General features: G+C 57.4%; 1 protein-coding gene across 2 annotated transcripts; it reads left to right on the plus strand.

Moving 5' to 3' along the window:
• The first annotated feature begins 924 nt into the window (after window positions 1-924).
• On the plus strand, window positions 925-15,254 carry LOC130596440 (serine/threonine-protein phosphatase 2B catalytic subunit gamma isoform). 2 transcript variants are annotated; one of them, XM_057404038.1, is made up of 13 exons: window positions 925-1,134; window positions 1,377-1,501; window positions 5,327-5,438; window positions 6,037-6,182; window positions 6,328-6,467; window positions 7,089-7,166; window positions 7,262-7,356; window positions 7,960-8,085; window positions 8,978-9,055; window positions 10,633-10,714; window positions 11,144-11,241; window positions 13,714-13,743; window positions 15,077-15,253. In XM_057404038.1, the coding sequence occupies exons 1-13, from the start codon at window positions 1,107-1,109 to the stop codon at window positions 15,226-15,228; spliced, it is 1,290 nt and encodes a 429-aa protein (XP_057260021.1). In that variant the 5' UTR covers window positions 925-1,106; the 3' UTR covers window positions 15,229-15,253. The 2 variants fall into 2 exon arrangements, with proteins under 2 accessions (XP_057260021.1, XP_057260022.1); XM_057404039.1 differs by lacking the exon at window positions 13,714-13,743 and having other exon boundaries at window positions 15,077-15,254.
• The last annotated feature ends 772 nt before the right edge of the window (window positions 15,255-16,026 follow it).

Here is a 16,026-nt window from a genome sequence, read left to right on the forward strand (position 1 = left end):
CGGAGCAGAGCTCCAGAGGGATGGATGAGGCGAAGCTGCCTACTGCAGGCACCAGCCCCCCTTTCATCCCAGCCACTCGTGGCCTCCTCCATCCTCCCGTGCACTTGGGGCATTGACAGTCGCTGTTCAGCCCCAGCCTCGTGCTGCCTCTGCTTTGTGCCTCTGCCCCTGGTTCCCAAGCTGAGGAGCTGCTCTATTTGCATCTGAAAGAGATCAGCTGCACTGCTGTTAGTCACTGTTATTGGACCAGCACTGCCTCCTGTTCAATTCAACACACTGCTGTGCTGAACGGGTGATGGGGAGGACACGGGCTTCATTTGCATGTCGTATTTTTCTGCTCTAGCTGGCTTAGAGCTAAGTGCAAAGCTGTCTTTCAGTGCATGACACGATCCCATCAGGGGATGGGGAAGAGCGGGTGCATTATCCAGTGAGTGGGTTTGTTACATGTGGGGTGTGCTGGAGGTTCCACGTGCTCTGCAGCGGGTGGGCACTCATTGAGGTGGCTGTGAGAGGATCAGACCTTGGGGATGCCCAGCACACGGCAGGCACTGTGCCTGCTGCAGGCTTCACAAGCGTGGAATCCCAGCCTGGTTTGTGTGGGGAGGCACCTGGAGCTCCTCCACTTCCACCCCTGACACCTCTTCTTTAAGGGACACCTTTCTCTTCTTTACATCAGGCAGGCCAGGAGAAGGTGGAGGAGGAAGCTGGATGGTTCTCCCTTGGGTTTGTGGTTGAGGTGGTTCCTCTCTTGTAGAGGTTAGAGTTAGGGTTATCATTGTCACTGCCTAGCATGGAAGTGCCCATCAGGGCGGCCGTGGTTGGGGTGCTTTGGCCGAGAGGGACCAGTGCGTTTGGTGCAAGGAGATGAGGAGAAACCGGGGAGCTTGGTGCGAGGAGATGGGGCCGTGCCGCTGACGCCTGCCCTTCCGTCCGCAGCGGTGCCGTTCCCCCCCACGCAGCGGCTCACCCTCAAGGAGGTGTTTGAGGATGGGAAGCCCCGGCTCGACGTCCTCAGGAGCCACCTGGTGAAGGAAGGGCGCCTGGAGGAGGACGCCGCGCTCAAGATCATCAACGACGGCGCCGCCATCCTCAGGCACGAGAAGACCATGATCGAGGTGGAGGCTCCCATCACAGGTCAGGGCTGGCTGGGTAAAGGCCTCCAGGAGCTGCTCACTGGGGCAGGTTCTCCTCTCCGCTCCCTCCACCAGCAAGGCTTTGAAGCTGGGCTCTCCGGGGAGGGTTGCGCTGGTGTAGATGGAGCCCATGTGTGCAGGAGCAGGGCTGGCTTGGGGCAGGGTGCAGCTCCTCGCTGCTGTCGCACCCTTTCTTCTCTTGGTGTGTAATTGTGTCCCTGCTGTGCCTTTCTTCCTCCCCAGTGTGCGGCGACATTCACGGGCAGTTCTTTGACCTGATGAAGCTGTTTGAAGTTGGAGGATCACCCAATAACACCCGCTACCTCTTCCTGGGGGACTACGTGGACAGAGGCTACTTCAGTATAGAGGTGACAGAGTTGAGCCTGGGGATGCTTGCACTAAACTAAAGGGAAGGGGGGAACTGATGAGCTTCAAGGTCCCTTCCAACCCATTCCATATGATTCTGTCATGGCTGAGATTGGATCCTCACCCAGTGACAGAGTCAAATGGCAGTGGTGGGGTTAATGACTAACCTCTGCCTTCTAAACTCTGGTTTTAGTATCCCTTGTAGCTGTCAGTCAGGGGAGCGAGGCAGAGGTGTTCGTATGGTTCAGGCAAGGGGATCCTCTAGGCAATGGGAAGCAAATGCAGAAACCTTGCAGGATTCAGCTTAGCAGGGAGGAGAAAGCACCAGAGCTCAGAGTCACTGCTCCCCCCGACCCCTGAGAGCAGCAGCCTTGTGCAGCCAGAGCTGGGTCAGGAGCAGGAGATGCCCTGGGCTGTTGGACCCCCCAGTGTGGTGCTGAGGCATTTGGCTGTGAGCCTGGCCCCACTGTGCCCGTGTGCCAGGAGCACTCAGCAGCTGGTGGTGTCTCAGCAGTGTGGGATGCAGCAAGCATGTACTGGGAAGCACTGGGGAGGTGGTGGTCTCAAAGGGCAGAGGAGTTGCTGGGTTCCCCCAGCTGCTGCTGGCTCTGGAGGTCTGTGAGGGACAGAGCAGGGGGTGGGCGAGCAGCTGCTGCACAGCCCAGGGGCTCTGCTTCACCAGAGCCTGGTGCAAGAGGAGGTCTGATCCCTGTGGGATTGGCGTCACGGGGGCATTTAAGGTGGGAAGAGTGGCCTGGAATAACAGAGGAAGTGCTTGCTCTTGGAAGAGGGAGGCTGCACGCTCCAGTGCAGGAACAGCTGAGCTGCTGGGTCTCAGAGTGCTGCTCTGAAGGGTTCTGCAGGGGCTCCAGGGGAAGGTGCTGCTGGCAGCTTGTGCCTTAGCAGCCTCCTGCCTCGCTCCCAGCCCTGTGCTCCCGCACACCGAGGGTGAGCCATGGAGTGCCGGGAGCGGGGCCGGATGCGGGAGGTGGGGTTGTGCTCTGGGGATCTCTGGTGGTGCTGAAGATAACCCCTGGGGAGGAAGGGGCAGAACAGACATCTGCCTGCTGCTTGAGGGGATTGGCTTGTGCAGTTCAAGTGTACATACCTGGAAAAGAGATTAGCTCGGAGCCCAGCAGCTCTGATGTGCTTTGGTGTTAACAGAGAGTCCTTCAGACAGGAGTTGCTGGAGCCTGTGTCTGTGCTGCAGTGGGTGCTGAAGTGCTGCTCCCACTCCCTGCCCTTACCCTGCAGTCAGTGCTGTGTCCAGCTCTGGGGCAGCAACACAAGAGGGACATGGAGCCATTGGAGCAAGCTGCTCCAGTGGAAGGTGCCCCTGCCCGTGGCAGGGGTGGGAACTGGAGGAGCTTTAAGCTCCCTTTGACCCAAACCATTCCAAGGTTCCATTTCTCTGTTCTCTTCCTCATAAACCATCCACGTGCGGAGGGAAAAGCCATTGATCCCTCAGGAGCCGTGTGTGGGGGCTGCCCCACCTGTCACTGGTGAAGCAGAACCTCCAAGGCTTGATTCTCCTCTTCCTATTGACGTGTGCCTCTTCCCACCTACTGCAACGTGCAGCCGTGTGCTGGGAGCGGTTCCCACCTGCATGTGCAGAAGCTGGTTTCTAGAGTGAGACAACAGCTTTGCTGCTGGCATTGGGTCGCTGCAAGGAGGGAGTTAATGGTGTATATGGGTGAATTTGCTTTAGATGTGAAGGTATTTCAAGACTTGTGTAAAATGCAGAGCTGCAGCAGCCGCTGCGCTGCGGAGATGGCTCACGGATGGGAATTTGGGGGTTGGGATTTTGCCTGCTTTATCCCAGAGGCTCAGCTGATGGAAAGGCATCCAGGTTTCCCTGTGCTTCCCTGGGAAGGTGAAGAGCACCGGCCTGGTCAGGCCTTTGTGAACCATCCTAGGGAAGAACTTCTGCCTAAGGTCTCATCTCTGCTCTGGCAGGTTAAATCACTGCACGCACTCGTGCATTGGTGTGCTGGGGGGGTATTAGGGACTGCCTGCCCAGAGCTGCTGCTAATCATGACCTTTTAACTAAATGAAATAGGAGGTAATTGTATAATTGCATCCTGATGCAGGCAATCAGGGAACAAGATGCAGAACTGGGGACCAAGGAGGTGCTGAGGCAAACAGTGTCACTTGTAGCCCAGAGATTCGATTCACTCCCATTTGGAAGTTGGAACTGGGTGATCTTTAAGGTCCTTTCCAACCCGTTCTGTGATTTCACTCTCACACACTTGCAGTGTGGTTTTGGATCTCTCTTTGGAAGCTGCTGCCCTTCTGTGACTCCGCACATCCCAAACCCTCCTCTGTGCTTGTCTCTCCTCTCTTGCCTTGCTTTGAACCGGGGCTGGCTGCTTCCTCCAGGCCTTACCCAGTCGTTCAGTTCACTTACAGTGACTTCCCCCTTGCAGTGCTCAGCTGGCCCAGAAACACGACATTCGGGTGGCAAACAGGAGGCTGAAGCTTTTAAATCCCAGAGTGATGACAAATGGGTTTGTTGGGAACGTTTCTCCTGGGAGCAGATGCACTAGAACATGACTTTAACCACAGCTTAAATTACCTGGCCCTGGCCCTGAGTTGCTCTGCTTTGAAATTCAGGGTTTGCAGTCAAGGTTTTCTCAGTGTGGTTGGGCTCTGAGTTAGGCACAGACCGGTGCTTTAGAGCTCATTGGGGATTTAGGGATCCCTGCACGTAGCTGGAATGACTCATGCAGAGCTTACCTTGCAGGTTCAGTGCTTAAACATCCCATTTAAGGTCTCTGTACTAGAAACGTACCTTGAAAGTGCTTTGCTTTGGTTATGGGGGCTTTTTTCATGCCCCAGCAGCTGGTTCCGGATGCGTGCATCCCATCAGCGATGGTTTCAGGGTGAGGCTGTTGACAGACTTCATGGCTCCCGTTCTGCAATGTGCTCTTTCTGTAGCCTGTCAGCCTACAGGGTAAGCTCTTCTTAGAGACTTTAATCCAGATCTTCGAGCTTGCTGTCATTATGGGTTGTCCTTCCAGCGCTCACAATCAACACAGGAGGTGGGATAACGTTTCCCGATGCTAGGTACCAGCTGACGTAGCTGTCAGCTTGACAAAGTTTAGCACAGAGCGGGGAGCACACACGTTTCCCAGCCTTTCCCTCCTATCCTGGGAAGCCAGCGCAGCGTGCTCCTGGGGCTCTGATAAAAATGGGTGTTTTGGGTTGACTTTGGGCTCTGCCTCATCAGATCTGGTCTTCTCCCAGGTGCCCTGCTCACACAGGGGATGTGGGAGCCCTCTGCAAGGCTTCACTGAGCTTGTTTCTTGGCTGGGCTCTTCCTGTTTTGCACTTGAGCTTCACATGACTGTAGCGTGAGCAGAGAGACGAGGGGGGGTCAAGGGGGAGGATCAGGTTCAGCTTTCCTGGTGTTTCTCGCCCTTGCTGAGATGACTGAGGAGCTGTTTCCCTGCCCTGCATTGCAGTGCAACATCTGGATCGCAGGTCCCGCTGCACAGCTGGCTCTGCTCTGCACACGCCTGCTTCCTGCTTTGGTTTCTGCTGGGAGCAGAAGCTGCCCCCCCCCAGCCCAGGGCTGGTTTCAATTGAACTCGATCTCATTTGTCACTTCTCCAGCCCAGGCCTAATATAGAGAAGTGCTCGGTGTGGCTTTCCCCCAGCACCAGGGTGGCCAAGAGAAGATCTGCTGCCGATTATGGAGCTGGGTTTCTCTCCGGGCTCTACTCTGAATTCAGCTTGTTGGGTGTCTTCCCAGAGCCACTCAGCGCAGCCAGCGGCGCCCTGGGAAGGGGCTGTGACATGCCATCTCCTTCTTGTCTCCCTTGCAGTGCGTGCTCTATTTATGGAGTTTAAAGATAAACCACCCCAAAACGTTGTTCCTCCTCCGAGGGAACCATGAGTGCAGGCACCTCACAGAATACTTCACCTTTAAGCAGGAATGTGAGTATGAAGCAACGGAGGAAGGACTAAGCTGTGGCTTAGTTTTTGTGCCTGCTCTGAGTGCTGTTGGTGAGCTCTGGACCTGTAGAAACCTGTCATGCCTTTTTCCCTGCACATACAGGCCTGTTTCAGCTAAAGAAACCCCCCTAATGCATGTCCTGTAAAGGACAAACACGTACTGAGGTGGCCTTTTGGTTACCAAGAGCGAGTGTGGATGGAGGAAGTGTGAGCACATCTCGTGCTGAGACGGTCGCACCCCTCCCTGACTTCCAGCCCCAGCAGCATACAGTTACTGCCAAGTGACTTGTGCAGCTGGGACCAGTGATTACAACTGGGATTGTAATAATCATAATCCAAATGTAATTGTAATAATCCGAATGAAGGATTCCTTCCTCAGTGTCTGCACGAGGGAGAGTCATTTCCTTGGAGATGGTTTTGGTTAAGGATCATTTTCCTGCAGCATTTACGTGCTCTTGAAAGCAGTGATAGTGACAGGCTGGGAATGAGCCCTCTGCCCAGCCTCTTACAGTAACCCCAGTGCAGGTGTAAATGAGCAAATGAATTCAGTCCTTCCCTCTTTTCCTCCCCGTCTTTCCAGGTCGAATCAAGTACTCGGAGCGAGTGTATGATGCGTGTATGGATACATTTGACTGTCTTCCTCTTGCTGCCCTCTTAAACCAGCAATTTCTATGTGTCCACGGAGGTCTGTCTCCAGAAATCACATGTCTAGATGACATTAGGAAAGTAAGTAATCCCCGTGGGCCTTTCCCGTGGTGAGCACTGTGGTTCACAGCTTCCTTGGTGCCTGCCCGGAGCCCCGGGCCCGCAGCGGGGTGTGCGGTGCCGCAGCTGCCGGCAGCGCTGTCCTGACGCTGCGTGCGTTCTCCAGTTAGACAGGTTTAAGGAGCCTCCAGCCTTTGGTCCCATGTGTGACCTGCTGTGGTCCGACCCATCCGAGGATTACGGCAACGAGAAGACGCTGGAGCACTTTGCCCACAACACTGTCCGAGGCTGCTCCTATTTCTACAGGTGAGCGCTGGGTTGGAACCACAGCATCGGGGGGTGCTTTGGGTTGGAAGGGACTTCAGAGGTCATTTAGCTCTAACTCCCCTGCCGTGGGCTCTTTAGGGTGCTCTGAGGGACTAGAGCTTTTCTTCTGCCCTTACACTGAGGTGTATGAGGAGATGAATTGCCACTCGGAGCACGCTGCAGCGTGCTTGGCTCTGACGCAGCCTTCACTTGGCTCTCACGCACAGAATCCTGTTTGTTTGTTCTCCTCCTGGAATATTGAGCTCTTTGGGTAATGTTGCTTTATGAAATTGTGCTGTCGGACAGCGGAGACGCTGCTCGAGCTGGCAGGGAGCCTGTGGAGTGGTTTTCAGGCATTGGATGGTACCAGGAGCTCTAGGAAATAATCTTTTCCTGCCTAAAAGAGAAGCGTTTCTGCTGACAGACCACTTGTAGCCTGGCTGAGAAGGGAGGATTTGGCACCAGGGGCCTGGTTAACAGAATGCTTTGCAATTCAGTTTTCAGTGAGGTAACACCCACTGCCCCAGCCTGGGGATGCTGCGCAAGCAGGACCATTGCCATGCAGTGTGCGTGTTCGTTACCATGCTCTGTGCTCACGCGTGCCTGGTTTCTGTGTTGCAGTTACCCTGCCGTCTGTGAGTTCCTGCAGAACAATAGTTTGTTATCCGTTATCCGAGCTCACGAGGCGCAGGATGCGGGGTGAGTGCTGCGGCCCGGGACCTGAGCCTGCTCCCGCTGCGCCTGCTTGCACACCGAGCCCGAGCTGCGTGTTTAACAGCTGACCTGTTTTCCAGGTACCGAATGTACAGGAAGAGCCAGACAACGGGCTTTCCGTCGTTAATCACAATCTTCTCTGCACCAAATTACCTAGATGTCTATAACAACAAGGGTAAGGCTGCCAGGGCTGGCCTGACCTGCTTAGGGCCCCCTCTCCGTGCTCCCTCCCCTTGCCCGCTCTGCCCTCTCCTCTAGTTGCGTTCTTATGCATGACATGAAGTGGAAAGGAGCTTTCTGTGCTCCCCTGATGGCAGCAGGGGAGCTGGAAGTGGCCGGGTGCTCCGGCTCCCAGGCTCAGTGTGTTGCTGTGGAGTTACCAAGCCTGGAATAATGCTTCCATTCCCAGCCCATGCCAGCGGAGTGCTGTTGGTGGATGCTGCCAGAAAAGAGGAGCTGCTGCTATGGGCAAGCTTTTAACTTGTAAACCGTGCCCTTCAAACTAGACGAGCGTGATGGGGAGCTTTCCTCAACTGTGGGGTATTTTTACCCCTCACTTTGGATCTTGGCTTTGTGTTCATTGCTTCTGCTTTGCCTGCATGTTAACAGCTTTGTTATTGTGACCTTCAGTATCACAAGCCTCAGTGAAAGAACAGAAGGGGTGAACTTAAACCCTCTCATTCTGGAGAGCTCTTTGGTTCTGCATGGGTCTTGTTGCTGATGGAGTTTCCTTAGCGCTGGCGCTGCCCACAGACGCTGTTGTTCTCTTCTCTCCTAGCTGCTGTACTGAAGTATGAAAACAACGTCATGAACATCAGGCAGTTCAACTGCTCCCCTCACCCCTACTGGCTTCCAAACTTCATGGATGTCTTCACATGGTCTTTGCCTTTTGTAGGGGAAAAGGGTAAGAGAGATTTGGATTTCCCAGTGGCTGGTCATAGCAGTAGAAACCTGTCCCACAGGCTATTAACTGTGCTGGGAGAGTGTTGTAACTCCTTCATTACCAGACAGCACTGGAAAGCACTTTGGGTTCAAAGAGATCTGCACGTTACTGGGTAAAGCCCTTGTGACAGTCATTGTTGAGACATGTTTTAGGAAGGTTTTAGCAGGAAAATGACCGTTTCTTGCTGTTTCTGCATTGGTGATGGAGCTGCATGGGGGTGGCGTGGCCCCAGCTCGGAATTTGAAGGCACTTCTCTTGCTCTGGGTTTGCACCAGAGGAATGAAAATCTCCTCTTGGCTGGGGGCCCACCAAAAAGGAAGCCTTCGTCCAGTTTAAAGGCTTAGTTCATCCTGAGGGAGGCGAGGCAGCTCAGAATCAGGCCAAGCCGTTGCCTCAGCTTTGGGCAGTGGGTTTCAATCCCACCCCATTGCTGTGTGCTTGGAGGGTGCCTCCGAGCTCTGATGTGGTTTGACTCTGAGGAACCGAAGGTTGAAATCCCCCCTTTCAGAGCTGATGTCCTGGAGCCCGGCTGTGGGGTCCGGGTGGGGAGGAGGGAGCCTGCTCCAGCCCCGCCTGCTCTGCAGCACTTGGCACCCCGCTCCCTCCCCACGTCTGTGTCAGCTGGGATGTGCTGGGACTGCATCCCCCTCCTTGGCACAAGGTGTGGAGCTTGTCGTCTGCTCCGGGTGCCGCTGTGGGTACCAGCAGTGCACAGCGAAAAGGGGCTTTGGGCTTCCACTTGCAGGGCATAAATGACCTTGGAACCATTTCTTGTCCAGCTCATGCTCTAGAGCACCTCTGCTGCCCAGGCGTGCGCCAGGCCCCTCTAACCCCCCCGTGTGTGTTCTTGCAGTCACGGAGATGCTGGTGAACATCCTCAACATCTGCTCCGACGACGAGTTGATTTCGGATGGTGATGAGACGTTGGAAGGTAAAAGCCACTCTTAACCCAAGCTGGTAGCGGGCTGGGGGTGAAGGTGTGTGGTGCTGCTCACTCGGTTTAGAGCTGGCTGCCCAGCCAGGCTCTCCCGTTCCTTCTTGGCCAGCCCTGGTGTGGTTTTGGGTAGGGAACGTTTCTATTTTTTCCCTCCTTTGCTGTTCAGTCCCAGAAATGAAATCACATTCACTGCGACAGACGCTTCTCGCAGCTCCTCTGAGAGTGCTTCCTGCTTCCCAAGCGCTTGCTTTTTCCTCCCGACCCAAAATTCTCTGCACCAAAATATCTCCCCGATCCTCTCCTCTGTTGCAGTGAGCTCCTCTGCAGGGTGGCTTCTCCTGTCACCCCCTGTAGAAAGCAGAACGTGGGTTTGGGGCTGGTTTTAAGCTCTGCATGAAAAGGGAAAAAGCAGTTGTGGAGCAGAAGCTTCTCTGTTGGGGGGGTGACTCGAGGAGAGGAGGTGCTGGCCTAGAGGCAGCTCTGGCACAGCCGTGGGGCCTGCAGCGAGGAGTGGGGCCGGGAGCATGCGCCCGCTCTGCAGTCGAGCCTTTAACCCGCTTCTCCCATCACATTTCATGTTTAGTTTTGGTTTGGTTTTGGTTTCCTTTCTCCCTCCCATGCAAATTAAATTTGTTTCTTCTATCTCTGTCTTCATCTCCTTGTTTCTTGGTGTCTCCTCTCCCTGAAGATCACTACATTTCAAGCTATCAGAAAGGTACCCAGCTAGAATTTGCTACCAGCTTAATTTTCACTGCCTGTGCCACCAGATTCCTCGGAGTGGATTGGAATAGCTGACTAGTTGGGCAGCCTCTTCATCCCTTTCAGTTTTAACATGAGTGCCGCGTGGTTCTAACCCTTCTGCGTTCCTCCAGGAGCTCCAGAAACGGGCTCACCTTTCTACCTGACTTCTGAATGCAGCCACTTAGTGCATGGCTGAGCCATCGGTGCATGTGAGGCCTCCAGTGCGGCTTGTCCTGTCCTCCTGTGTCCTCGGGCCGCGTGAGGAAGCTCAGCTGAGAGGAGATGTGTCCGTTTGCCCCTTTTTCACTCAGACTCCTGTGTTTTCAGCTCCCCTCCATGCTGCTTCCCCTCTCTGGTGCGCAGGGCGGGCATGGGAGCTCGCACCCTCCCTGTGTCTGTGTGAGCGCCTCGGATGCCCGCGCTGATGCTTGCGTGACGCTGCTGCCCGCGGCGAGCGCAGCCCCGTGCCCATCAGCGCCCAGACTCCTCCGTGTGCTGCCTGGCAGAGCTGTGTCCACGTGCCTGAGTCATTCGTGTTCCATCCTGTGCAGTGGGAGCAGCCTGGGGAGCTTCGGGCCAGGCCTCCCCGATGCTCTCCCTGTGCTGGTTCTACTCTCTCTCAAGGCCTCTCGGTCCCTGTGTCATCTTGTTGGTGTTGCCCTCCTCACCGCCATCCTCTCAGCACTCTTCTCTCCAGAGGGTAGCTGGGAATCTGTAACCCATGAGTTCTTTCCCTGGAGGCAGGCAGGTGCTTCATAGTGACGTGGGCTGTGCCTGGAAAGCAGGAGGCCCTTACACGTGCTGGTGTCTGTTTCTCTTCTCTCCCTAAGGTGGGACAACGGTCCGTAAAGAGATCATCAGGAACAAGATTAGAGCCATTGGGAAGATGGCACGTGTCTTCTCGGTTCTTCGGTAAGAAGGCAGCTTCTGAGGTTCAGCTGGGCTCTGGGTAACGGGCTGTTGGTCCGGGTGCACCAGGCAGGCAGAGTCCTGCCGGGGACAAGCCTCATGAGCCTTTTGCTTCAGAGGCAGGGGGCTGGCACTGGGTGAGCTTTCAGGTCCCTTCCAGCCCAACCCGTTCCGTGATAACTGGGTGTATTTAACCCTTGCAGGATGCATTTGCTGTGCTGTAGCTCTGATGCCTCACAGCTGAGTAAGCAGAGGCCCCATATTTATGAGGCCAGGGTTGTGCTTGGTGCCCAGCGGGTCAGACGCATGCTGCCCATGGTCAGCACAGGGCAGACTCCACTTTCTGTGCTGCTCAGCACCAGCAGCCCTGCATGGACCCGGGTGAGCCCTGTGTTGACCTCTCTAACTGCTTGTATTGCCTCTTCCTTGCAGAGAGGAGAGCGAGAGCGTGCTGACCCTCAAGGGCCTGACTCCCACAGGGACACTGCCCCTGGGGGTGCTCTCGGGGGGCAGGCAGACCCTACAGACTGGTGAGTATGAGCCCCCCTCCCCTCTGCACTCCAGTGCTGGCCCTCAGCTGCCCCCAGAACCGTTCAGTCAGGTCCCAGCCATCCTTTGGGGACAAGCGAGCTGGTTCAGGCCCACGGGAGGAAGGATTCAGAAGCAGGAAATAGCAGGATGTAGGTGGGGATGTGAGAGCCTTCCAAGGTGTCCCCGTGTACCCTCGAGGGAAGGAAAGACAACAAACAGCACCCTGCCTAAAGCATGTGGACTGCTTTGGCGTATGTCTGCAAGAAGCTTTCTGCCTTATTTCCCTTCTGTGCTGCATGGTGAGCATCCTGTGCTTCACCCCTCTGCTGCTCTGTGATGGCTCGCCTGCGAACATCATCGTAACCACACCTGCTTGCTTGTTCTTCGTCCAGCAAAACCCCTCCTGCTTTGACCCTATGAAGCCATGAATGGGGAAGCTTAGATCGAGTGAAGGGAAGGAAGGAAGGAGGGAGGGAGCTTCTTCCAGGCCTTTATGTCTCAGATGTCTCTTAGCCCCCTGGGTTTGGCGGTTCCCTTGCTGTGCTTGCTGGCAAACCCTTGCTCCCTTCCCTCAGCAGCCACTGCTCTGTCCTGTTGGGGTGCTGAGAGCAGCGCTGAGCTGCGTGCTTGCAGCTCCCAGGGCAGGAGATTGGCTGCTGCTCAGAAGTGAGTTCTCCCACCACGTGTCCCCAGAGGGAATCCTGGAACCCAGCGCTTGGATCCCTTCCTGCCCAGCCTTTGGGCGCTGGCTCCTCCCCAGCCTGTTCCCCGCTGTCAGCACCGGGGAGTTCCTGCAGGCTCAGGAGAGGGCTTGTTCTGGGGCTGCCTTTGCCTGGGGTGAATAGTTCCCAAGTGAGGAAGTGGCCCCGGTGGTGCCTGCTCCCGGCCTGGGCAAGCGGCTGCGTCGCTCCCGAGCCCGCGGCTCGCTCTGCTGCAATCACCGTGAGGCTCCTCCTTCGTTACAGCCACCGCAGGGCTTCGTGGCCCCCCTGCAGGGATGGGAGCAGCCTGACTGCTGCAGCCCTGCCCTGTCAGCCCCGGAGCAGGTCCTGCCGTGATGCTCCCCTGCCCCTTCCCACTCCGGGGGGCTCCTCTCGGGCTCACTGCAGTAAAGAACCACATTTAAGCATCCCCCTCCCCGTGCGTGTTCCAGGACAGGACAGAGAAGCTGGAGTTCTGCTGCTGCCTTCCTTGAGCTGCCTTCCCCCGCCCTGCCCTGGTAGCACCGCGCTGCTCCTGCCCTCCCTCCTCCTGCTTCTGCCCCTGCCGTGGCTCCTTCCTGCGCCCCTGCACCCGTATGGGTGCTCCATCAGCGCCTGTGCTGGGAACCTGAGGAAGGGGCTGCCCCGTCTTAGGGCACCCGTAGAGAGGAGAGGCCCCCGCAGGTAGCAGAGGCAGGGCCCTTCCCTCCCTGCACCTCCTGCCAGCCTTTCACAGCACAGCTTGGCAGGAGGGGCTGAGCAGAGCCAAGGCGTTCAGCCCCAGCCCCGTTCTTCCTCCGCTGCCTCTCGAGGACACTGTGCTCTTTGTGCTGTGCCCAGAGTCAAGCTCTGTGGCGTTTGGAGGCTGAAAGTGGGGGATCTGCTCTCAGGAAGGGCCTCTCCCCTCCCAGATGCTGGAGCAGGGACCAGCAGAGCTTGGCTAAGCTGCAGCAGGCTTAGGAAGGGCGATGTTGCTCAGCTTTAGGTGCCTCGTTGCTTGGTAACACTTTGGGGAGGTGGAGCTGAAGCCAGACTGGATTGGAAGCAGGAGCCCGACTTTCTCTGCTCTAACCCCAGCGTTGGGAGCAGGGTCCATGCTGCTCCCTGCCCTGCCAGAGAGCAGGCTGCCCGCTCTTCCCCACTGCTCCAGATGTCCCCGTGTCCCTCAGGGTCACTTCCCTTCTGTTGCTCTGGTGGCTGGGGCTTTGCTCTGGGCTCGTTGCCACATGAAAGAGGAGAATCCCTCAGAGTGCCTAAAGGAAGGGCTTTGGGCAACGGGTGTAGGGACAGGCCAAGGGGAATGGCTTTAACCTGCCCGAGGGGAGACTGAGCTGAGCTCTTAGGCAGAAGCTCTTCCCTGTGAGGGTGCTGAGGCGCTGGCACAGGGTGCCCAGAGAAGCTGTGGCAGATGTGTAAATGCAGATGGAGCCCCGCTGTCCTTCCCATGGGATCCCTGCTCCCCCGAGCCCTCCAGTGCATGCAGCCACAATCCCTCTCTCTGCTGCTTCTGTTCCTCTCCAATGGAGTTCTGTGTGTGCCCAGTGCAGCGAGGGAAGGAGACTCCCCTGTGCCACTGCTCACCCCAGGGAGTCCCCTTTCCCCTTCCTCTCCAGCTCCTGTCCCCTTTCCCCCCTCTTGCCGGTTGGTTTTGGTCGTGGTCGTGCCCCCGGGGCTGGGGGGCTGCGGGCTCTGTGTGGCGATGGGGATCACTCACTCTCACTGGGGGTTTCGGTCTTCATTTTTGCATGCCACTGTTCTTCTGTCTTGCAGCCACAGTAGAAGCGGTAGAGGCACGGGAAGGTATGGCTAGAACCCGCCGAGAGGCTCAGATCATCTCTGTGTGTGCCTGTGCTCACCCGAAAGAGGTTCCCCAGCCTCAGGGAAGCTTTTTCACTCTTGCATCACCAGAAGGGGGGGAGGACGGGCCCCGGCTGGGCAGCAGAAAGTGCACCCTGGGCTGGTTCCAGCCTGTTTGAGCCTTCCTGAGGCTGTTGCTTAGTGCAGTCCCTGCATTCGGAGAGCACTTGGAGCTCTGAGGTCTCGGCTTCGGAGCTGGGGTCCTGCAGATCTGGTCCCAGGTGCCTCATGGCTGAGTTCATCCCCTGGCGACTCGAGGTGGTCAAAACCAGCTGGGAGATAGGGGATTGCAGGGCTCTGCTGTGGTCCTTGCCTTTGCCACGGGTGGGACGAGGTGGTCCCCGGTGTGGAGAAGCAGTTTCCTCCCTGTAGTAGATGTAGAAATGAGGTTTGGGGAGGTTTTCTCCTTGATGCCTCCATTCAGCTACTGATGAATGGGGCCGTACATTGGCGTAGAGAGCTTTGATTACCAGGGGAAGTGTGTTTGTAAAGCAGCCAAATCATTGTAAAAGGGCTTGGCCCAAAGGCCTTCCTTCTGTAATGCAAAGGTCAGCATTTGGTCCATATCATCACTGCAGGGGTGATGTCCTCAGCCGTGCAGTGATGAGCAGGGACCTGCCTGCCCGTGCTGGGTTCCATCCCTCCATCGGGAGCCTGCCTGTGTGCCTCCTGGTCATGCAAGAACCGTGTTTGATCCCAGGACTAGCTGTTCCCCTCTCCTGGTGTTGCAGCGTGTGGTGTGTGTTGGAGTTGGAGCCTTGTGGTGCTGTCTCTCTTGTCTTCGTTTGGTTTTGCCTTTCTAGTGCCATGTTTTTCAGCTTTGAAAGTTCCCTGAGGTGTCACTGTCTGGGGACATGGAGCACGTGTCTGGTCCTCAGGTCCTGCTGAGCTGTGTTAAACCATCAGAGAGCAGAGCAGGGTGCCCAGAGCAGCTGTGGCTGCCCCATCCCTGGCAGTGCTCAAGGCCAGGTTGGACACAGGGGCTTGGAGCAAGCTGCTCCAGTGGAAGGGGTCCCTGCCCGTGGCAGGGGTCGGGGCTGGAGGAGCTTTAAGCTCCCTTTCAACACAAACCAGGCTGGGGCTCTGTCTCAGCAGCCAGCGCTGGCGCCCATGGGCAAAGCCCTTCCCAGCCCAAGCATTCCATGAGCGCGCATTGCTGAGCTCTGCCTCCTGGGCATCGCAGCCCCGGTGCCGGTGCCCGTCCCCAGCCCCGTGCTCCGTGTCCCGCCGGTGCTGGGCTCGGCGGGGCTGAGGCCGGGTCTCCCTCTCCCCGCAGCCATCCGGGGCTTCTCGCCGCAGCACAAGATCCGCAGCTTCGAGGAGGCGCGCGGGCTGGACCGCATCAACGAGCGCATGCCCCCGCGCCGCGAGCACGACGGCCCCGCCGCCTGCACCAACGCCGCCGACAAGGGCAGGAAGGGGCAGTGAGGGCCGGGCCCCGGCCGGCCTCCATGGATTCTATTTATTTATTGTCATTGGGGGGGAGGAAGGCGCTCACCGGGGGCGCGCCCCCACCCCGGCCGCATCCGTGCTGTCCGAAGGTGACCATTTTGTAAGTCCTTTCTTTTTTATTTATGTTCCGTGTTAAACCCCATCCATCGCCCGCGGAGGGCCAGGGCCAGGGCCGGAGCCGAGCCCGCTGCTGCTGCGCACCGGGGGGCCTTGTGCTCTGCAGCTGGGCTCCCGGGGGCAGCGGGGTCAGACAGGACCTGGCCCCAGGCAGCCCGGGTAGCGCCGGGAGCCGGCTCCTTCCCCCGAGGACAGGGTTGGTTTCGGTGTTCCCCTCCCTCCCCAGCTCGCTCTTCCCCGTTTGCCGCAGCTCCTTCGCCTCCCTGCGTCTGCTGCTTTAGCAACGGCCTGGGCGCAGGCCCGCGGCTGGCTGGGATCCATCCCTCTCCCAAGGTGACACACACATAGCCAGGATCAGCTCGGAGGGCACCGGGGCTTGCACCACTCACAGCCCCTTTTCCTTCAGGCCTGGCCTGGCACAGCCCCAGGCAGGATGCGTAACCCCTGAGTGAGAGCAGGGAGCGAGGTGGGAGAGGCGCTGCCCCTCGGTGCAGCCTCTCCCCGGGTTGAGGCTGGGGGCAGGCAGCCGTCAGCTGCAGGAAGCCCTCGGGAATCGCTCTGACTCAGAGCACAGGAATTGCCTCCCATCCTGGGGGAACCTGCGGGGCCTGGGTGTTTCCTGTAGGAAAAGGGCACGATTGAGAGCCTGTGGGTAGC

Source organism: Pezoporus wallicus, unplaced genomic scaffold, assembly GCF_028554395.1.
Source record: "Pezoporus wallicus isolate ANWC-B61680 ecotype Strahan unplaced genomic scaffold, APGP_CSIRO_Pwel_v1 contig_13771, whole genome shotgun sequence".
NCBI classification, from domain to species: Eukaryota; Metazoa; Chordata; class Aves; order Psittaciformes; family Psittacidae; genus Pezoporus; species Pezoporus wallicus.

Bases quoted from the DNA above. Each gene is read 5' to 3' on its own strand.
- LOC130596440 (XM_057404038.1), top strand. From the start codon at position 1,107: ATGATCGAGGTGGAGGCTCCCATCACAG. The intron at 1,502-5,326 runs GTGACAGAGTTG...TCTCCCTTGCAG, and splicing joins GAGGCTACTTCAGTATAGAG to TGCGTGCTCTATTTATGGAG. The intron at 7,357-7,959 runs GTAAGGCTGCCA...CTTCTCTCCTAG, and splicing joins AGATGTCTATAACAACAAGG to CTGCTGTACTGAAGTATGAA.